This window comes from Vanessa cardui, chromosome 2, assembly GCF_905220365.1.
Source record: "Vanessa cardui chromosome 2, ilVanCard2.1, whole genome shotgun sequence".
Lineage (NCBI taxonomy): Eukaryota > Metazoa > Arthropoda > Insecta > Lepidoptera > Nymphalidae > Vanessa > Vanessa cardui.
The window spans coordinates 959,145-983,496 of record NC_061124.1 but is presented as its reverse complement, the minus strand read 5'-3'; the positions used below and the strand labels follow the sequence as shown (position 1 = coordinate 983,496).

General features: G+C 33.6%; 1 protein-coding gene across 3 annotated transcripts in view; it reads right to left on the bottom strand.

The window, feature by feature from the left end:
* Positions 1-1,061: 1,061 nt before the first annotated feature.
* LOC124540380 (innexin shaking-B) overlaps positions 1,062-24,352 on the bottom strand; it is an 83,560-nt gene continuing 60,269 nt past the window's right edge. For 2 of the 3 annotated variants that reach the window (XM_047117888.1, XM_047117882.1), the window contains exons 2-5: positions 23,407-24,191; positions 6,027-6,246; positions 3,814-3,937; positions 1,062-3,404 (exon numbers count right to left, since the gene is read on the bottom strand). In XM_047117888.1, the coding sequence (XP_046973844.1) occupies positions 2,999-3,404; positions 3,814-3,937; positions 6,027-6,246; positions 23,407-23,778 (1,122 nt within the window). In that variant the 5' untranslated portion in view covers positions 23,779-24,191 and the 3' untranslated portion in view covers positions 1,062-2,998. The remainder of the gene's footprint in view (positions 3,405-3,813; positions 3,938-6,026; positions 6,247-23,406; positions 24,192-24,352) is intronic. The other variant, XM_047117896.1, reaches the window with a different exon arrangement.

Sequence of the window (24,352 nt, the reverse complement as noted above, 5' to 3'; positions counted from 1 at the left end):
CGCACGTGATCTAATTTTATTTATTTTTACTTGTTTTATTTTTGGATTTCTGAGTAACAAATGGGTCTCTTGGAGGTAATAAGATGTTGTGCTTCTCTGCAAAGAGATATATTTTTCATCTGTTTCTATCAACAGTAGGTATAACACGGAACAGAAATCTAGTATCTGCTACACTTGCTAGCCTTTAGAATTTTTCAGAGCTATCTATTTTTTCACTTTAAATTTATTTGCTAAGGTGGTGTGATTATATATGAGTCGAGATGGCCCAGTGGTTAGAACGCGTGCATCTTAACCGATGATTGCGAGTTCAAACCCAGGCAAGCACCGCTGATTCATGTGCTTAATTTGTCTTTATAATTAATCTCGTGCTCAACGGTGAAGGAAAACATCGTGAGGAAACCTGCATGTGACAAATTTCATAGAATTTCTGCCACATGTGTATTCCACCAACCCGCATTGGAACAGCGTGGTGGAATTTGTTCCAAACCTTTTCCTCAAAGGGAGAGGAGGCCTTTAGCAGCAGTGGGAATTTACAGGCTGTTGTTGTTGTGATTATATAAATATTGTTTATGAATTATGTAAATCTTAATAGTTTTTATTATGTATACATTTGCATTTGCCTAAAAATATTAAAAGCATTTCACAAACATTTTCACAAATAAAAATCATTTATAAGGAATGGTTGTTTTTTTTGGCAGCGGTGGTCACCACAGGTCACTCATCGTCAGGTAGCCTATTTGCCTTGCCGCTTATATGCTTATGTAACAAAATTTCGTGTATTCCTTGCAATTCCTTTTTTCAATCGGGTTTTTTCTTACAGGTTAATCAGTTCAGTTCAAGAACTGTAGAGCTATGCTATCTCTTTTAAAAACATTTATCTTTTTCCTACTTCGTCCCAAACTTCTTAATGAAGACACAGCATCTCTTTTCCTCCCATTCTCCTCTATTACTCTCACTGACCGTTCACTTACATCTCTTTCATATTCTTCTTCACGCACTCCATCCATAGCATCTCAGGTCTTGAATCTCTTTTAAAAACAAGGGGAAATGAAAATTGTATATATTTTTTCCATTATTTATTTGTTATTTTTCATGGTAACCGTCTTCCCTTACAATGTCGCCTCTATTATAACTTTGGCACAATATTTGGCATATTTTTTCTACGTATTACAATACTGATCCGACTCTCATTTATCGTAAATCTGCATACACTTTGGTTTAAAGAGTAACGAATGGAAACAACCTGAGGTACGTCCGCGTTGTGACGAAACTAATGGTCTTTGTTTAATACACGGACGACCTCGATTGTTTACACTTATTCCATTATATTAATGACTAGATAAATATGCATGTTTGTATTACTGAGCCCCGCAAACTAGATTCGATTCATCTTGGAATTGAATGAGCGCTTTCTAGAAATCACTTCCAAATATAAACAAGAAGTGTTTTCTCAAAAACTCAAATTACAATGACGTACAAATCGAAAATTATATATTTATTAGAACGGCGTCAATTAATATTTTTGTCATGATTATTGATCGTTGTTTGCTGGGCCAGTAACATAGCTATATGTCCACTTTAAACCAATAATAAATTAAAAAAAACTTTTATTTCACTAGATATAAATATTTATAAAGTGAACGCTTAGAGCTACAAACAATTTGTTGTGATGTTAAACAGTACTAGGGTCGTAATTAAGATACCCAAAATATAATTATCTCGGAAGAATTTAAAAGCGAACATTTTGGGTATTATAATTAAAGGATTCTAGTTAACGTCTAACATTGCGATTAATACAAAACAATCGTAAAGATGGTGCCACATTATCCTTTAAATCGTTATAGACAAACAACCGTCATATTAACAATATTCTCTACTAATAAACACAACAGCTTTTTAACAACTTTACATTTTCTAACACGATTTACGCGTTAGTCACAACTATACCATCGTCTAACTCGATACTAAACTCTAAACCATTTTGGAATCATTAATGTACATTTCAAAATAATCCAAATGCAATCCAGGATACACGGACTTACGTTCGATTCATATCTTTTAATTATTTTACAATTTTCATAATGTCAGTCACTTTCGTAAACGTACTTACTACTTGAACACGTATGAGTGATTGTCTGGTTTCGTTTCGACAAAGGAACTTATATAGCAGTATATTGTGTTAGTTTTATGGATGCTGCTTATATTCTATAAATATAAGAATCATTTCCTTTAACTGTATTTAAATTGAACGTAAAATGTCTTTTGGCGCGCAAAAGGTAAGTACGTCAGTAGTAAATGACCAAAGTGGACGCCCGACTCGAGAGCTATGAAAGCGAGAACATATACATGTATCTATACAATGCGTTATATATAATGCATCTTCCAATTACGATAACTAACGCTATAATACTTATTAGTTTCTTTATTATTGCTTTAATTCCTTCTTGGTCTGTCAAATCCTTGCAAGTGTGAAATCGTGTAAAAGATAAACGATGTGCCATCTGTGTGCTTATTCTCGAATATTAGCTAGAGTAGAAAAAAACGAAGCGGTCTTGACAAACAGTTACTACGAGCAGCGAAACTACAAGTAAAAATACTTCTAAAAGTTGAACACTAGTTATTCTAACGGGATAGCCGTCACTGTCGACTTCAATAAGGCTTTCGATAGGATTCATCCTGAGATCACATTCTTAAATATTAAGTACAATTTATTATTTTATTGCATATTTAGAATTGCACTGTACGATTACGAGTATCTTTTAAACAAGTCTTTGATATATTATCGTACACTCCGCGTAATAACAGTCCGGCCTGGGCGAGGGGTGCCGCAAGGCAGCTGACTTAGCCCGTTTTAATTTTGCTTACATACGAACAAAGAGATCGTTCTCTTTGTAGTGTGTAGACACTTGATGAGTTCCAGCGCACTTTAGACGGGCGGGTCCATGTCGCGCTGCAACGACGTCAGTCACGTGTGGAAAACCCACCCTGGGATCGGAGGTCACGCGTCCGGGACGCCGTGAATGTGGTGCTGGTAGTTGTGGTTCAGCTTATTGGCGAACTCGTGCATTATGTCTCTGAATATCACGGAGTCGAGGTTCTCTCCGAGGATGTACAGCAAGTACCAATCACCCATTTTACTTCGCCGAACGATAGTGTCGACGTTGTCCCTCCGCACCAGTCTGAAGCGCATTCTCATCATGTAGACGCGCATGCGCGGCGAGAAGATGATGACGATCCGATAGACGAGAGTGATGAAGGTGAGGGTGCCGAGTATGACGAACCAAAACCAGAGGAATATGTAAATCTTCTCGTTGACGACGTTCAGCGGCAAGATGCAGAGCGCATCGTGTCGCTCCACCTCGCCGGAAGACCCGAACTTGTTGAATAATGTGCATTTGACCATCCTGAAATGGGAAAATAGTTTTTTGTTATTCATATTTATTTAGTACTAGCTGTGTCCGCGACCTTGTTTAATTTAACAAATACAAATATTATCGTAGCCTAAGTTACTCCTTATTATATCAGTTATCTGCCAGTTAAAGACCCGTCAAAATCGGTCCAACCGTTCCAGCAATTAGCTGGCAAACAGACAAACTTACAAAAAATTTATTTTGGTATCTGTACCGTTCATACATACATATGAATTGAGTAAAAATGGGCTATTTTAATATTACAAACAGACACTCAAAATTTTATTATATGTATATATATTTCAAACATTGCTATGATATACTTTAATAATTTAAATATAATTTGATGGTAGGTATGTTGTATTAATTGTCAGTAATCAGTCACTATGAAGCTCTTATTTACCTTGGAAATATGTAGATCATAGGATCTATCCGGTCCTCTTGGTCGGACTCCATGTAGGCGATCACGTCCAGACCGAAGGTCATGAACTCGCCGTCGAAGAAGCGGTTCATTAGAAACATTTGCCCTGAAACAATTTAAAATAAAAGAGCTTAAGTGTTTTATTTTGCAATATATGAAGAGCCTCTTTGTATACATTGAATTACAAAGTTGACTTAGTTACGAAAACTTATACATTATATTTAGAAAAGATAAATGAATGTAAGAAATATCAGATTTCATTGTGTCAACGCGTCGAGGAAATAAAATTTTAAGTATTACGTATATATAGATATACTAGCGATCCGCCACACCCTCGCACGGGTGCAATGCTGCTACTAAAAATCCAACAGATTTTTTTTATTTACGACATCGACATTAGAAACTTCAAACATGCAAAAAAGCTACCTCTCGAAACACTTTATGTTTTAAATAAAACCGCATCAAAATACGTTGCGTTATTTTAAAGATCCATAGGGACAGAAGCAGTAAGGGACTTTGTTTTATACTATGTAATGATATTCGTTGCATGCAATGGGAAAACAATATTCTATTATTATGAATGTCCACATATTATTGAAGGTAAAAGTTATTATTTTCAATGTATTGCCGTACTTCCGCTAGGGTTTTCAATAACAAAAACAGATCCCTTCAGCGAGGCCAAATTTGCTGCCCATGCTGTCCCTACAAGGTTGTGGCTAGGAATACAGCGATTTGTAACTAAGCTATCTTAGAAATAAATGTTATCGAAGAGACCCTTTGATGGTAGCTTCACTTAATTGTTAATTGACGATTCGAAAGTGCTTGTAAAAGCCCACTTGAATAAAGATTACTTTAATTTTTTTTTTGATTTTTTTTTGATGAATAGTTTAATAAGGTGCTATAATCATTATCATTACATAGTATAAAACTAAGTCGCTTACCGCTGGCTGTCCCTATGTATGCTTCGATCTTTAATTACGCAAAAGATTTTAATGCGGTTTTTTAATAGATTGAGTAGTTCAAGAGGAAGGTTTTTGTATATAATACATGGACAATATATTAAAGAAACAAGAAAAAATCTGTTGTATATTTAGTATCAGCATTGCACCCGTTTACATATAACCCAGAACAGTTACTATTCTAAATAAACGACTTTAGATGCTAGAATGTAGAAGTATTTTTTATATAGATTTTATTATTTTGCGTTATTCAGAAATGATACATTATCAAAAAATTAAATCTCCAAGGAGAAAGGAGGTTGCGTCCGTGCCTTTCTATAATTTTAATTATATGTAGTATTTTGATTTCTTGCATGTTCTTTTAACAGATATAATTATGCATGCATGCAAATATGTGTTTAAAATATATGTCTTTTATGTGAATGATTTGAAGTAAATTTAAATTAAATAAATATCGCATAACCTATAATTTCATGGCCTAGCGTTTTCACAAAATGAAATATCAGTAAGCCATCTGTCGCGGGCGTCGCCCTGAATCACCAACTAGTGCAGCCATTGTAAATCACATATTGAATTAAATAACAACACCAGGCCTCTGAGAATTATACTTCACGTACATTTTTTTATTAAAAAAAACAATTGCGGACTGTTTGAGTTCAGATTTCGAGACAGATTGACCAATCAAAGAATATTGACTGATACTTTATTTTTCATAGAGATTATTTATGACGAAAAACAGACATAATATATAAATTAATTATATATTATGTCTGTTTAAATTAATTATTTAATAAATAAACGCTGAGCAGAAACTTATGTACTTTTCTTAGTATTGCATATTCTCTTAAAATTAATCTAAATTTTAATGAAGTAACGCCTTATCGTATTTTATCTATTATATTCATTATTTTAATAAAATTGATTTTAAATGTGTACATATATATTAGAAATTTTACGATGCAGAAGACACGCACTTATTATAGCTTTTCATCAATGTTATGTCCTAATTTATTTACACAAAAAGCGAAAGCTTCAATGAGTATATCTAAATAAGAATTAAGAAATTAGTTGCTGTACAAATCATGCCCGCGTGGAGATGCTGCAAGAATGTTATAGCATAATTTCCTCAATAATTCCCAGTTTGGAACATAATTTTAGAAAAATTAATTATCTAAGCTTATATAGGTTATATATACATACACACATGTATATTAAATATATTTATGTAAATCTCACCTATAACGTTTATAAGAGCGAGCCCTTCACACAAGTAGTAGCGGTAGGCCCACCAGTTGTGGTAGCGGAGATTCTCCCACAAGTAGTCCAGTATGAGTTTCTTCTTCGTCTTCTTCTCTATCTCTGTGCAGACGCCCACATCAAGGTCCATCATCAGCGCCCGGATCTTTCCCCCCTCCCAGGATTTCCACAGCCAGCGCGGAGCGTAAAACAGCATCGCCTGGGGACAATTGAATCAAATTTAAATTATTAGTGATTTAAACGGCATTCTTACAGTTGTGCGTAAATAAAGTTATCTATAGGTTTGTTTTGATTTTACCAAAGAAATCCGGTAAAATATTAGCACCTGATTTCGTGTAGATTGATGTAATTAATTCAAATTCTAATTGTACAAAATAAGAACGCAAATACTCAATCTCATTTGAAAATGGTCACTTAGAAATCGGAAACGTTCGTCAAAAAGATCATAATTATATTAGATAGCCATAATATATATTCTCTAATATAATATTTGTATTATAAAGCTAAATTATTTACAGTCATAAAATAACAACATTATTCGAGTCGTTTATAAATTCCGAGTCCATAACCGATCATGTAATAAAAAATATTTACCGAATGATTTAATTAAAATTAAACATTCGTGCTTTAAAAATAAAGTCGTAAATGCAATAGTGTAGCGATCAATAAATATATTTGGCTAGACGGCCTCGTAAAGCAAAAGTTTATGGATTTGTAGCATTACACTTTCAACGCGAATGTTTAGTGGCTGCATTTATATTAGCTGCCGTTTCAAAAATCACCGTAGCGAAAGATGTACTAATTATTCCTTCATCGCCGATAGATGGCGTTAGCTTCTTTAATAGTTTGTAAGGAACATTACGAATGTTCGTGTTTTGCCTCTGAAATAGTCATGGCTTATATGCCCTTTTCTGTTGTTCTCTTGAATGCTTGATATCACGTTTAAGTTATTATGCTTTACAGTGGATTGGTGGAATCCTCTACTCGGAGGGTTGAGTCACGTTTTCTCTTACATTCTACAATATACATATATTTAAAATAAGAACTTGAAATATTGAGAGTGCTTGCCGCTGATGTTGCTAGAAATATTTTTGAAGAAGTAGTTACGACATTTTGATTGTGATGAAATTGGATTTAAATACAGGAGTTCTAATTGCAAAAGATTTGGTCATTACAGTTTTGTTAAATATTTTTTCATTAAATGAACTGATCTCCTTTTTAGTCATATGTTTTTATGATTTAATTTCAGGTTTATATATTTTAATTTTTTTTAATATTCAGCGTTATGTAAACTTTGTCGTAGTGCTTTGTGCAATCCCGTTTGGTTAATTCCCACTATGTATTCATATATTCTTTAAATGGGTGAGCCAGTGTACCTACAGGCACAAGCAGAAATATTTTAGTTCCTGAGTTTCAAGACGTATCGGTGTAATAAAAAATGATTAATATTATTATGACGTTCCTATCTATTGGTGATGGTGATATCAGACGGCCCATGTGCTAGACAGCCAAATTGCTGACAGGCCCATGTGGCAAACAAAAAACTACTATATAAAAGATAATTATTGTGCATCGATTTTATAGGAAATAATATTTTTCGATTGAAAAATAATTGAAGTATAAATTACTTTTATAATTTTTTTTTCTCTCTGAGTTCCATATTTGACTGAAGCTTGCTCACAAGACAGACCATCTTTTCATTAGATCTTCTGTATACCTAACACAATAATAAGAGCGAAACCCTCTCTATAGTGAACTCTATATTTAACGGATCCATCTCCACTAGTTGCTTACGACGTGGATGCCATCGTCTCGTATGCAACAGGTAATGTAACGATGCTCGAGCAAGTACGCAACGAAATGGAAAGATAAGAGTAGAAAACGCTGTCGTCAGTCGATGCGTTCGATGCCTTGAACAATACGAGTATTGGTCGGATCGGTTCGCTTCTGTAAAGTAGGTCAAGAAGAACAGTGTAGCGGATTTCTGGCTAATGTTGGATTCGAACGCTTCGATTCGTCGACGTTCGACACGGTGACAGTTTGCGTCATATTTTCGGGATTGTTACGTCATACTTCGAGTGGGATTTCCCTAGATTTAAATTTCGAAGGTGTTCCAATTGAAAACCGATATAAATCGATATTCATTGGATAATACACTTAAAAGTCGTGTAAGTATAAATATTTTACACTCGCGGCTTCTCCTACAGGTGGGGTACTTTATAGGTATTTTATATGCTAAAGGATGTTGACTGCACATCTTGGGAATGAGATGATCGCCTCCAGGCTGTTTCAAATAACAAGAATATGTTTATTGTTGTAAATTATAAATTTACAACAATAAACATATTCTTTCGCCGGTTCTTCTCAGGTCTGAGGTATTATATTCCGAACCGGTGGTAGATTATCGACAATCAATAAGAAAGTGTAAACACTTCTATTTTGAATAAAGATTTTTGACTTTGACTTTGTGCTTTTTTTACTCGTGTCCATGTGTCGAGCTATGTGCTTTCAGTATATCAGTTGAGAAGTTAAGACTTGTAAATAACTAAATGTTATGTATTCATTCTTATTGCTTCAAGTCGCTTTTCTCGTCTATTTGTTTGTTCGCTTACTTCTCTAAATTATACGATATATTTGCTTCTAAATTACTACACATTTTAATGATGCAGAATTGTTGTTTAAATTAAACGCGTTTCAATATTGCGTTTAATATTGTATACAAAGTATTATATTTTGATACATTGTTGATTTCGCATTTTATTTTAAATATTGTACATACTTATAATACGAAGAAACATTTAAACCATTTATTTTGCTGCACACATACATTACATAGATTATACAGAAGAAAATAATTAAATTTAAGGAACACAGTGTAGTAAGAAGTATTGTTGAGTAATACAATAAGAAATAAAAGTTGTCTAACTGTTAAACAAAGAGCGTCTAACCTCTTGGAGGTCGCTAAATGCATGTTAGTGGACACACATGTGGCAGAATATCTTCCATCACGTAATATTTACTTACGTAGACCTTGGACAGACGCGTCTGTGAAACTACTAGGGTTTGGATGAGATTTCAGTCAATCATGATGTATTATACAGCCAAACAGTTACTTACACTAATAAAATGAATTGTTATGATCGGATTTCAAGAGCGAATGATCCAGTGCAACGACATGCACAGAGGACGGGAGTCCGTGCATAGGAGGGGAGAGCCCAAGGTTGTTGGCGTATTATTTCTTGCAGCACAACTTCAGGTCTCTTACCATCAGACTGGTCATTTGTCAGTCCACCATTCCACATTGTGACTGAGTTTCTTGTCGGTTTTTCTCGGTAGAATCTACTTTCCGAACCGGTGGTAGCTTCACTTAATTGTAAAGTGACGATTCAAAAGTGCTTATAAAAGCCTACTTGAATAAAGTTTATTTTGAATTTGATTTTGATTTGTATTGCTTTATCGTTGAACGAAATTATTTACAAACAACAATTCATAGGAAAATTCAGTAATTATTTTCCGAATTTGAACCGATAATTTAATTAAAATTGAAGATATTTGTAACGATGGAACTATAAACTGCGTTTTACTTTTTATTAAACAATTAATGTCATATGGCAACACTATCAAAGTTTTTATGGACTTACGTGACATTTCACGGTCACGATATAATGTTGCCTACAGCTCCTCTATTATTGTAGTGAGTTATTGTCGCAGTCGCTGTTATTAGTGTGTTGATTTATTGCGGAACCTGGCAACATTTGACGGATTGTGAATAAATGGCGGGATATTAAATAATAAATTAATATTGAAGCAGATGCTAATTAAAACAATTTTAAAGACCTTTAAAATGAACCGTTTTCTTCAGATCCTTGGATTTAAAAACATTCTTTTTTTATGGTATAAGTTGGCGGACGAGCATATGGGCCACCTGATGGTGAGTGGTCACCATCATCAATAGACAATGACGTTGTAAGAAATATTAACTATTCCTTACATCGTCAATGTGCCACCAGCCTTGGGAACTAAGATGTTATGTCCCTTGTGCCTGTAGTTAAACTGGCTCACTCACCCTTTACACCGGAACAAAACAATACTGAGTACTGTTATTTGGCGGTAGAATAACTGGTGAGTGGGTGGTACCTAGCCAGACGGCCTAAGCCCTACCACCAAGTAACTAAGTAACTAACTCTTTTCTAACTAAGTTATGGTGCGCTTTGATAAGGGTAACCAGCCATAGACAAAATCACTATTCTTATATCGCTATTGTCAATATTTACCATGCCTTGCATCGCCAATGTCAGGAACTAAGATGTTATTTTCCTTGTGCACTAACGGTTAGTGATGTTTAATAAAAGCAAGGCAGGGTAAATATAGTAAATATATCCATCCATCCAAAAAACAACAAAAGTGAAGATATTGATGCTCGGTTATGGATTATGTAGTGAGTGTGGTACATAGACAGTCTTACACAAAACTGTACCACCAAGTATTAAATGAAAGTCTGCCATATATAACATGCAGCTGGGACATTTAGAAACTTACTGTACCATTCAACGTTTGGACAAAGTAAAATTAAATTACCATTCTTAACTTAAAATATATAGAGGTAAAGTAAACATACTTGTCAATTAGTTATTTAGTTACTTGCGTACGCAGCGAGTATGCTGAGCTCCGTGCTATAGTTACAGAGTTAAATTGAGTAGCAGTACAGAACAGTTCCAAAAAGATTGTTGTTATCGAAATATAAATGTGGAAGTGACACTCTTCAGGGAGATCAGCTTAGTGCGCGAACAGATCTGAACACAAGAGCATAATTATTTTCCCAAATTTTAAAATTGTATAGGATGGCACATCTGTCACCGGTAGGAGTTCAGGAATAGGTTTTTTACCTATTTTTTTAAGATATAGATTGCTGTCAGATTCCGGGCTGTTACAGACGATTTTTCGACCGAGAAATCCTCCAGTGACACACTTTTTGTAAATATATATCTATCCTGGTGCAAAAAGAATTAAATTTAAAAAAGGAATGAATATATGATTGATGACGTTATAAAATAAACTAACAGTTCGTTGCATTTGGAAATAAAAATACTAAAGCTTTTGTTGTCATTTGCAATGTCTATTTTAGTATATTTTTAGTGGATATTCAAACGGACGCATTCATCATCACGCGTCGCTTCGACTGACTATCGTATGTAGGAGCTCGCTGGCCAGCGCTTCCGACTTCTAGAGTTATGATCGTGACGTTTTAGTTCTGAGTCCCGACTTTTCCCGATTCGGTTCAGTTAATTCCAGACTTGGTGTAGTTGAAAATGGATTATCCATATTTTATTACTGACTTGGAAATTATTTGAGGCGGGAGAAATAAGATGGTTGCAACTTCTATTGAGTGAAACGCTTCCGACGTGTCTCCCCTTTGACAAGCATACGGGGGCTAATTCTACTAATATCTAAGATTAGTTATGATACGTCTCCGGTTCTTTCTTCTCGTCGTTCTTTATTCTCGTCAAACTTTGACTTTTCCTCATGAAAATACCTCAGATTAATCACAATGGGCTATTTCTACTTAATTAAATCGGTTATTATACGATCCCTATTATATTCCGATCTAACTTCGATCCGTTTTGTCAAAGAATAATAAAAGAGATGGACGCTAATTTTTCGATTCGAGTCCGTGAAAGTAGCATTGGTGGAATTGGCGCCATGGTTTTGTTTCACTGCTATTGATGGCGGCTGGTTGAATTTAGATGAGAAGGGCCGAAGATAGGGCTCAGTGACGTGCTGAGGAGGCTATGCCCAATGAACTAATACGGACTGATCGTGATGATTGTTTATATGATTGCTTTATAGAAGTTTTTATTTAATTATCTACGTTACCTTTTTTAACAAACCCTGTAAGTAGTATTAAAAGTACTTCCTCTTATCCTACGCTGATTTACAAAGCATTCATGACATGCATTAACTGATTCTACACTCAGATTTGGCTCCAGACCACAGCATACACACCATATTTTGTTTAACAAAGCTCGTTCTTATAAAGGTATAAGTCAGACTGTAACTGTTGTACAGATGGTTTGTGGAGAAAGTTTGAAGCTAAATCGTTGGTCTAACGTGGGTTGACGGATATGGCAACACTTAGACACATGTAGATTTCCTTCACTGAGCACGAGATGAATTATTAACCCAAATTAAGGATATGAAAATTCAGTGATGCTGGGTTTGAACCCTCAGTCATCAGCTAAGGTGCATGCGTTCCAAACATTCGGCCATCTCATAAAAGTATTACTATCTTATTATTTTTGATCAAAAGATCTTATCTTACTACATTCAAAATGTAATGACAAAATAATGACAGCCATTGGATGGTAGCTTTTTAATCTGTATCTGTATATTATGTATATTACCAGTAATGTTTATGATTAGAAATGCATAACTATTAATAGAAAAATACTTAACTTTTCCTGTCCTCGTTGTCAAATAAAAAATAATACTTTTTTAAATTAAAAGCATTAAGCCTATTATTTTGTGTATAAAATGTGGTGTATTTTGATTTTTAAAAAAAAAGGTTATTTGTTCAACAGCCTTCTTTATTATTATTTAATTCAATTTTCATTCATTTAGAATTATTTAAATACTATCGATAAAAAAGACATAATGTATGCGGAAATACGCGTGCCAACGATTCCAAGTTGGAGAGTTATGGCCGCGACATTATGATTTCGAGTTAAACCTTTGCTTGGCAGCGGCTAAATTCTGTGCAAATTGCACCCATGGGAATAGTTACATTAAAATTAAGGCATTTCATATAACTTTACATTTAAATTTATATTAAACTCTTAAACTTTACATGCACCGAGAAAAACTGTTTTTTTTTTTTTTAAATTAGTTCCTAAAAAAAGAATGGTTTCAATATTAATAGAACGAGAAAATCAAATCTTGTACTTGTTCTAATGTTGGCAATATTGCCATATTATTATTATAAATTGATGCAATCGAAAATATTTCTCGAAAGCAGTTATACGCACACAGAAAAAATTGTTTTCGCGTTCTAAATTTAAATTAATCTGTCAAATATATATAAATTTAGAACGTTATTATTTTTTTATAAATTCGTAACATCGCTGGCGTAAATCAATAATAAGGCTGTATATACATTAGCTGTAGAAACGTGTAATAATCAGATATGTATTATAATAAAAAATAAACGGCTGTAGATAATTTAGGTCATTTTTAGGAGCAAAGGACTAATAAAGGACTGAAAAGGGAACTTGTCAGGACTTCGTTGTAAAGCGCTTAAAGCGACGCACGTCTCGCGGCAACTTCATCACGTCGGCGCGAGGGTGCTCCACACGAGTGTAGGTTACATGTTTGAGTGTCTGCTGTGTTCTAAGTATTTTTAGGATTATTATTTTTAAGAAATTTATAATAGCTCGTGTTCTTGTTTATTCGTTTAGTATATTTTTATATTGTACACACAATATTCATCAATTAGAAATAAAGTGAATATAAATTGGTAGGTTTGCTCGTGATTACAGGATCAAACTGAACTATTCGAAAAAAAAAGTATATGATAGGCAGCTTACCTTCATTAAACAGTTAACGCTTAATTAAGGTGAAGCCACGCACCGCAACGTATCAAGTAATACGTAACATACAATTTTATGAAACAAAGAACCCACTTTTAAAAGTATGGTGGGAAAAATATATGAATATATTGCCCATAAATAAGTTGTCAATCTCTACCTTCAAATCTCGGGCGCAGTAAATTTTCATCACTAATAAATAGAGTAAATCGAAAAGTAGCCTCCTAAACAAAACAAGAATTGATTCATAAATGACGATGTTCAGAAACATAAAAAAATACATACGAAGTGAGAAACCCTTTCTTTTTCTTAAGTCGTTTAAAAATCGAACGTCTTACCATTTTATTTACGTAAATTTTAGAGGCGAAATGCGAATTATCATATTTTTAATTAGTGCTTAAATATAAAACATCTCGAGAAAACCTGCATATGTCTTATTTCAATAAAATTCTGCCACATATTGTGTATCCACTAACCCGCAGTGGAGCGGCTTTGAGTTCGATGAGGCATTAGCAGCAGTGCGTAATTTACAAGCTGTTATTGTTATTCTTCTCTTTTTTTTACATATGTAATCTCTTTTGGTGAACGTTAATTTGACAAGACTGAAGGGAGATCAGAGTTGTCGTGGGTCGGAGTACGGTGCGGCGCTGCATTGGGAAAAATATACTCAAAGAAATACATGACGACATACGTCATGTAATTGTCAAATGATAATGTAGATTTCCACACGATTTTTGTTTAACTCAAGCAGGATGTGAATTTTTTATCCTTTAGACGAAGTGGTAACGTTTTTTGCACATTTTTATAATCAAATTTAAGAAAACGACGACACAATGACGTTACTTGAAATATTGTGGCCTAACTTACACCTTATCACATCAGCTTTTTGCCAGTCCCGTCAAAATCGGTCCAGAGATTAAACAGAACAAATAGACAGACAGATAAAATTGTTTAAAATATTATTTTGCATACCTATGCATTTAGAAAAATATGTTATATTGGTATTACAAACAGACACTCCAATTTAATTATATATATATACAAAGTATTCAAGTAGTATTATATATTACCTCTTATAGATATTATGAACATACGGAAGTATAACACATTACTAAAAATATCGAACTTAAACTTAACATTGAAAACAGATTTTTATTACGAAAATTGGTTTCCAACGATTTTAACAAATAGCGAATTTAACGCTTCATTAGCATACCCGAGTGACTTAGGTGCCAATATTTCATCGCTTTACAGCGGTTTGAGGTCGTAAATGTGAACTATGAAAACAACGTGTTAGTTATTCGTTATTGATAGTTGCTCGTTAAGTGGACGGCTTTTAATAAATTATAAATATATTTTTATTTCATAGTGGTAATGCACACCATAAATAAGGTAATACATCATATTTACTAGTGCTTGGCAAAGGTTCACCTTTAGAAAAATAGTTGGAGTAGTGTTGCCATAATACGGTTAATTCCAATCAAATCCATTCAGGATTTGTGGCCGCGATCTTTGTTTAAAAGAAAAAGAGATGTCCTGTGCAAAAAAAAATAATTTTCAAATTTAGAACGCCTTTTTGAATGATAATCTGTAAAGTTTATAGACATCTGAAATTAGATGCCTGGAATATTCCAAACTCCTCACACTGAGACACTATTTCCATTTACAAATTCAATTCATGCCTTGGGGTGAAGTGAAATATGTTTAAGAAACTACATGTTTTGGAAGGAATTCTGAGACATGGCTATTTGCCAGTACGTAGTAAGACAGCGTACTCTCAGTAGATATGTTAAAGTTTTAAACCTTGGGTTACGATGAGGTTCAAAGATGAAGAAATAAAAAAAAACGTATGTACACGTGTAAGTATTTCTACTTCATCCCCGTCATAATTAATGGCAATAACGTTATAATAATCCACTTATCGTATTTTTTTTAACGAGTATTAAATTCTATCAAATCTTCATTCAATATAAAGGTACACTTATTTTTTAATTGTCAAGTATGACACTACCGCCGGTTCAGATAAGCAAATATTATAACATTCGCTTACAAATTTAATCATGCACAATTTTAATTCTAAACGTTGTTAAATAGGATAAGGTGTGAAGTTGTCTCTTTTATCTTCATCGCGTAGTTTTAAAAATTGACTGTCATATTTTTTAATATGCGGATAAAAGATGTTTACCTCCAAAACCAAATATATGTGAGCGGAGCCCATACTTTATACTTCGTTGCCATGTATTGTTTAAATAATATTATTTAAACAATACATGGTTTATTTGTTTAAATAATATTATTTAAACAATACATGGATTGGAATAAACAATCAACATCTGCGTCAAGTCACATAATTTCCCTTAAAAAAAAAAACAAAAAAGGGCGGGAGATTCGTAGTTGACACATTGAGAAGGCGATTATAATTGTAATGTGATTATTGATGGTTATTTGTGTTGTTTACTAAATGTTTTTCTTTTGTGGTAGATTGATTGTTATTTTAAATTAAAGATAATTGTTTTAGAGGTTAACCTACTTCCTACTTCTGGTTCTAAAAATATATTTTTTTATTAGACATCTAAGCTCTATGGTTCATTTACTTTTATTCATATATTTTGGTGTAACTGTGAATTATTTAAATACTTTGCGTGCGTCACTTAACGACCTTATGTTTTATTAATTATTTTGATTATTATCTTCTCTATATTGTGGTACATTTGAAAAATTGGGAGTATTTTAGTAAAAAGTATTCTATAACATATAACAAGATTATTCTTTTGATAATGGACTCATAGACTCACGTAACCCGTTCAAATTTAGACTTACATTAAGCCGGGCTTTGCCTATCTGAGAGCAAACTTCGTCTGCTAAAACTCATAAAGATAAAACATGACTCCGCAATAAACTAAAGTTATCAAATCTAATGCTCACCGAACTAGAGCAATGCGCCTGCGCCGGTGAGAGCTATGAAGCCTCGTTTAGATCGGAAAGTGCTTACGCTAGTCAAGACGATTTATTTTAGTATATTTTGAAGTGAATTGGGTCAGATGATATAAATATTATGTGCGTATTTATTTTTTTATTATTTTTTTAATATACGTTTTATGGGATTTTTTATAGCAAAATCTTATGAACAAAGACGTTTGGGCAATAAAGATCGGAATTTTGAGATGTTTAGCCATTACAGTACAGAGACACAGTATAAATTATATTCAATATAACACTCGCTTGATTGTCGAAAACTTGCCACTGTTAGCAAATAATCTCACCTGATAAGAACCGGTGAAACTCTACAAGATCACATTACGTTAAGATTAGCTTCCAAATTGTCTTACTGCGCTTGAGCTATTTGTACAGAGAGGCATCGAGATCTACGGTAATATTAATATATATATAGGTATATTAATTAATAATTTTTTTAAGCACATATAGTGAACTAAATATAAAGAAATATATATCTATGAAACTACTCGACTACTACTCTGAATGAAAGTAACGCTGTTGTTTAAGTTGAAGTGTAAGTGTGTTGCAAACATACATTAATGGTATAGGTTGGCGGACGAGCATATGGGCCAACTTATGGTAAGTGGTCACCATCACCCATAGATAATGACGCTGTAAGAAATATTAACTATTCTTTACATCGTCAATATGCCACCAACCTTGGGAACTAAGATGTTATGTCCCTTGTGCCTGTAGTTACACTGGCTCACTCACCCTTCAAACCGGAACACAACAATACTGAGTACTGTCATTTGGCGGAAGCGCCCAGACGGGCTAGCACAAAGCCCTACCACCAAGTAAGTCAACTATAATTTAATTCTAACAATGTTACATACATACATGTCGAACTGCTTTTTTTAAAAGTTGATTAAAAAAGGGACCTTACGCCTATTGGAATAAAGAATATTTCGATATTGATATAATTAATTTTCTCCTTCCCTCTAATATATTATATAAGTTGTACTTACGACGTTTTACATTAACAGCCGCGGAGTACTAAAACGTGATCGCTCTTTACTGTCTGGACATAATATTAGCTCGTCGACTTGAGCTTCCATTATTTTAACGTACTTTAGTGCTATAAGACGAGGACGTTTTCTTGTGAAAATTTTACGCTTATTAATACATTTGAAACTAACTGCATAGTGCGGCATTCGCGTAACTGTTTTTCCTGCATTGTATTCTGCAGCTCCCTTTATACACTTTAATGGTATCAAATATGGGAATTCTCTAAAAACATTATAAACAACAACAACAACAGCCTGTAAATTTCCTACTGCTGGCTCTCCTCTTCATTTGAGGGGAAGGTTCGGAACATATTCCAACAAGCTGTTCCAATGCGGGTTAGTGGCACACATGTGGTAGAATCTCTATGAAATTAGACACATGCAGTTTTCCTCACCATGTTTCCTTTCCAGCACGAGATGAATTATAAACACAAATTAAGCACATGAATATTCAGTGGTGCTCGCCTGGGTTTGAACCCGCAATCATCGTTAAAGATGCACGCGTTATAACCACTGGGCCATGTCGGTTCTTAAAAACATTATACATATTTAAAAACACACATTGTCGTTTAACAAACAAGGTGTGGTGTGATCACCTTCGTCTCAAGATTAGAACAATTTCTTACAGTGATTCCACGCGAAATGATTATTCAAAAGTGATTTTATGAGCCTACTTCAATTAATAGTTCCATTTTGATTTTGATCATTAAACAAAGGACTGTAATTATAATTTATCGTATTAACTGGTGTAATTGCTACCGATGGTCGTTATATGTTATGTGGGGTAACATTAGTGTCATATTTAAGCAGAGTCTATGGCTTCTTGTTTCGTACATCAGAATTGTTCTTTTTTATATTAAAACTGTACTAATATTATATACGCTAGTAAATTTGTCCGTCTGTCTGTCTGATTTTAATGAGATTTGGTATAAAACAAGCTTGAATCCCTAGAAAGTATAGATACATACTTTTTCTTATAGAACATCTGAAGATCAACTTCAATCGTCAGACCGCTCTACTCTACCGCCAGACAGTAAGAAACAATTGAACAAACATCTTGGGTCCAAAGGCTGGTGGTGCAATGGTGATTTAAGGTTGGTTCATATTTCTTACGGAACTAATATCTATGTGAGGTGGTGACCGTTTAAGATTATTTATATTCGTTGTTTATATGACTATGTTAAACTTTTTGTTGATATTTACTTGAAGTTTACTGGGATAGGCTTATCGATAAGATGTTTCTTGTTAGTCGTATCGCACAATGGCTATATTATTGAATGTAACGTAGTAGCGATGTAACACACGGCAGCTTTACATTAATATTTATTATTAATAATAAATATTATAAAATACTTCAATAAAATATACATTGTTTTAAAAATATTTAAACAATTATCGTAAGGCATAATGAGAATTGGCGAGTTTACTCAAAAGAGTTTAGATTTTTTAGAAAGATTTGAACATACAGCGCAAAAAGGATCAGCTGTTTTCTGGATAAAATTAACTGTTAATGTCTAATTGCTGAGCTAAGACCAGAAGAAAGGTTTTTTAGTTACAGATTTAAGTTTTTACAAATTAAATATTTGAGAATTAGATACTTGGAACTCTTAATCTTCGGCTTCGATTAACGTAATCTCACCACAAGCCATATGCTTGCCTTATACATATGTAGTCGTTATTTAAACAGAAACAAAACGACTTATGAATAAGGTTAATAATAATAGCAAAAAACGCAAAGAAGCGCGTGTATTACAATTCACATCCAGCGTAAAATACTGCAAGCGCTTTAAAAATGAGATAATATTCGCGTTACAATTTCTTAGCATAATATTCAAGCAATGAATGTTGAAAAATCATAATGTGGAAACGGAAGCAAAACGCTTACCGCATACGTACATAATACTCGTTTGTAAATAAGTCTGTGTACTTTTTAGCATTGCAGGAAACAGCTTCAGATGTTAAAAATAAGAGCTGTAAGCCATTATGGAGGGAATAAACAGAAAATTAGGTCGCATTTTTGTTTGTTAAGATGCGAAGGCGTCGGCCGGTCGAACGCTAAGTATTGGTCGTGTCATTTCTTTTACGCAAATTTTATACAGATGATGCTGGCGACGATTTGTTTTTAATTCCATATTTTCTTACCTTCGAGGAGCTTTGTTTGTTTTTTTTTTTAAGAAATCAATTATTAAGCTGGTTTAAATTGGCATTAGAAGCGTCGTAGAAGTACAGCGTCATTGTCTATGGGTGATAGTGACCACTTACGATCAGGTGGCCCATATGCTCGTCCGCCAATCTATTTCATAAAAAAAATGCATATTACTAATATGTTAATTAAGTATTGAAATAAATAAAACCTCTTTGCTTTATTTTTTTTCCATGTAGTTATTCTTTACAATTAACAAACCTCTACAGACCTGTTGGTCGGGCTTCTGTTATATTGATTGATTATATTTTATGGACAAGCTTGTATCGCAATCGAATTCATAATTACTATTTCAAATGCTGTCTAAAGTATTTTTGTTTGCAACTTCTTACACATGTTACGGTGCAATTTAATTAGGACATTGATAATGAAGATTAATTTACGAAGTCTTAACAGACTCTAATCAGGATGACCCAGATTTAGAGACTCAGGTTTGTGTGTAAAGCCTATCAAATTGATATGGCGGTCAAACTGACTGTCACTTAAAGTTCTATGAAATGATTTAATAGTAGAAATGAATATTTTTGTCAAGACAAAATAGTTTTTCTTAGGTCTATTCAGCAAAAATATATTTTATTACAGAAAAGTTTACGAATTTTGGTTTTTGGTATTAGCATCGTGAGAAGTCGTAAAAGGAATCATCGGGAGTCTTCACTTGTCGGATAAAGTTTGCAATATCTAGTTGAGCCAACGCTTAACAGATTAACGTTAACAGAAGATTTTCTTTTCAATTATTAATAACAACTTGTCATCCACTTTGCTCGTGTTTTAGGGGTTTTCTCAAAGTTAAATTCATCAAATTCGGTGAAAAAACAAGAGATAAAGAGACAGAGAAACGGACTAACTTTAACATTTGTAATATTATTTAATTTAAATATTCGTATCTCCCATGACTTCAGATTTTTGTTGTTCTTTTAGCAACTATAACATTGCGAGTTTATAGATTCTGGTATGATCTTTATAAAAGTGCATCAATTTCATACTCAATCTAAAGGATTATTTTTATTATTATTTGTCTAATTAATTTACTTCTTTGGTTACAGAAAAACATCAAATTCAGCAACGCAAGCCTCGGTTCCAGCCAGCTATACTTTCCGTTAATTTTAGGAAAATACAAAAATTTGGAATATCAGAATATAAGCTCCAAAATGAATAGTTTTTGGTGTGTTATTCATTAAAAAGACAATGGAGAAGTAGGCCGTTTTATTTTTTAATTTTGATTTTGAATATTTTTTGGATTATTTGGGGATTATTTAAAGAGCTTCTATACAAGAGAACCTACAGTTTGAAACCAATTTTTCCAAGAATAATTTGATAACATCTAATTATCATTACAACAAGTAGTAAAAGTAGTTTTTTTATATTAGATACAAAAAAACATAAAAATATATTTTTTATGTTAGCGAACACGGCGGGAGCTCGATGCTTTTACGTGTTCTTAAGTAGATTTCTTGGTTTACATACTAATCAATAATATACGTGCATGGAGAGAAAATTCTTCGGGCATGATGGGATTAAATATTAAAAGTTTTAAAGTGCAGTTAATGATGTATTTTTACGGAGTTAAAAGACTTTGCATCCTGGTCCACGTCGACGCGTCGAATCGAGTGCGTTCCATCATTAATGAGCTTTATCTTAGGAAAAGTATTATTACTGAGATTAAAATAACTATTAGAAATAAGTAAAATAATTAAACTAATGGTTTTAAGTTTTTCCAAACTGTTTTATATTTTGATACTACTTTCACTGTCACACGTAATTATTCCAAATAATAATCCTAGTCAAACTGGATTTTTTGAAGCATAAGAGTTACAGTATGTCGTAGACCAGAGTAGATTGTTCTTATATACAATAATTGTTTTTGCATGTACAATTTCTATCGATTTTAAGAAAGGTTTAAATGGGCTTTGAGAATTAAACTTTAAGAAACTTTAAGATTGATTATATAATTGACCTCAGGATTCTAAATTCATTATTTTTTAATTTGTTTCTTTTATGGATTCAAGTGAATCATTGACGCAGCCTCAAATCTACTATCATGTATCTAAGTGAATAATAACAATAAAGTAAATATAGTGAATCTGAATTGTGTGGATTTGAAAAATGTTGATATAAAAATATATTTCAAAGTAATTCTTTACAAATACAGATTTTGGAGCAGCACGCTGCAACAGATTGTTGACATAGAGGAGAAAAATTGAAACGAAGGTGTTGTCGAGGAATATTTTGATTACCCCGAATTCCGATCCATTTTCATTAACGGCCCAGATTAGCAAGTTTACGGATCGTTAAATCTTTCATAAAAATTTAATCGGGTCGAGGTATAGACTATTCAACTTTTGTTTGTGTCGTTGCAACACACATGTGCCTACCAAAATGTCTTGAAAAAACAATATATAGTTATATTAGGTTATTTTTTTTTAACCTTTACCAAATTTCCAGACAAAAATACTATTTTAAAAATCTGATTGATAGCTTCCTTTAGCTGATATTCGGCTTTGTGCAGCTTAATTATTCTACCAAAGGATGCCAAACTGTAATATTCGGTGTATCAGTTTGAAAGGTGAGTGACCCAGTATGATTGAAGACACCAAGACAGATTTCCGCATCTCAACAAGAAGTGCATAAAACAGATATTCGAACATAACTTCTCAAAGTAATCTACTTCGATAACTATAGTGAATTAAATCGGAATATGAGAATGAGAATGCAATATAAAATTATTACCTACTTTACAAATTATGATCGCGTGGCATGGAGGCAATAATATCAGCATTTTCCAGACACTACTCAAAAATCATCCCTCTCATCAGTGGAGATAATACTATGGTATTAAAACCTTATTAGTCCAAGGTCCTGTCCGACTACAGGTGCAGTCCGACTACAAAGACGATAACCGTCTTCAAAATGTACCAATATTTCCCTTAATCATTAGTCTTCAAAATACATCCTGTATTTCGCATTATTTCAAACAGACCATACTTAAATATGATTCATATATTTCAATAACATTCAAATGCTATTCTCTTCCAATGTAATGTGTAATTATTTTTCAGGAAAATGACTGAATAGCTTCCAGTACGTCGGGTATTACGAGCGGCATTACGGTGGATTCATTCGGAAATCTGCCTGATGACTGTTCAGTCTCTTGAGGATGTGTAATCCAGATTAAAAATAGTACAGGATATGTAAAACTAAAAACGGACGTGCTTAGTTAGAACTGCCTTTACAAAACCTATGACGTATACTTTACCCGTCTAATTTTTAGGCACAAAGCAATAATGTACGTATTCTGCTGGAAACTTTATAACTTACAGTCGGGCTCTAAGTAAATGGGGTTTTTTTAAATAAATATTATTTTAATAACTACCTATTCTATAAACTCTTTTTCCTTTATGAATTGTATTTGAATATTTATGAAAGATTACTTTAGAAGTAACTTGTGATGTGAAACTGCTTCGAATACATAGCCTATAAATAAAATAACAGATAAAAATAGAGATACGTCTTAAATATAATCTTAAGAAATATTTTATCGAATGCGTTACAAAAGTTATGACGTAAAAACTTACCTGGAAAAATAGGCAGAAGCAGACCCATTGGTAATACTTGTATATCTTCCTGTCACTCATATCTTCCTTCCCTTTCTCTCGGCTGTTCCCGATGCCGGGGTACGGCACCTCCACGCCGACCTTCTTGTGGAAGAAACTCTTCAAGGTGTACGTGGAATGGATCCAGCAATACGTGTTCAACACGTCCTCCGGAATATCCTTGGTGTGGATACAGTCTATGGGATTCCCTACGTATTGCCTCGTAGTCACGATCAAGCTGAACGCGATCAGCAAGATGACGGTGATGGAGTAGTGCAGCCTGAACACTGGCGAGTCGATGTGTACATAGTTCACCTTTATAAGATTTTTTAAACCGCGAAAAACGTCTAACATCTTAAACGCTTGAGACGGATCTCACATACTCTTTGTCCCCTCTGCGTCACTAACATTATTTTGATCCGTAACTCTATTTATTGTTTCGAAGCACCAGAATTTTTATAATTAACGTTTTTTTTTTTTTATTTCACTTACAGTTCGTTGTTTGTAAGGCACTTTTTATAATGGCAGTGGTATGAGCGTTGGTCATTTTATCATAGACTCCGTTTGTGCTGGTGTATTTTTTTTGGTATTTTTATGAACTTTAGAAATGATACCATCGTGTCATATTTTCTACGTTTCATAATTTATTGCTTTTCGACGCGATCATTTGCCGCTCGGGTCCATTACGAGCAGCTATCTCGGCGGTCGGTGTATTGTCATCAGAGTTTTAAGTTAACCGGAGCCGAGACTTTGTAAATTTGGACGTCCTAGAATATTTTGTTTGATTACTAAGTAGATTGATACACGAATGGCATCTTAAACGTCATCGATTCTCCGGAGCAGACGATGTCACAAACAGAACTGTCAGATAAATAGTGCAAGGTAAAACTGAAGGCAGAAAATGTACTAAAAATGATCAAGTTGCAAC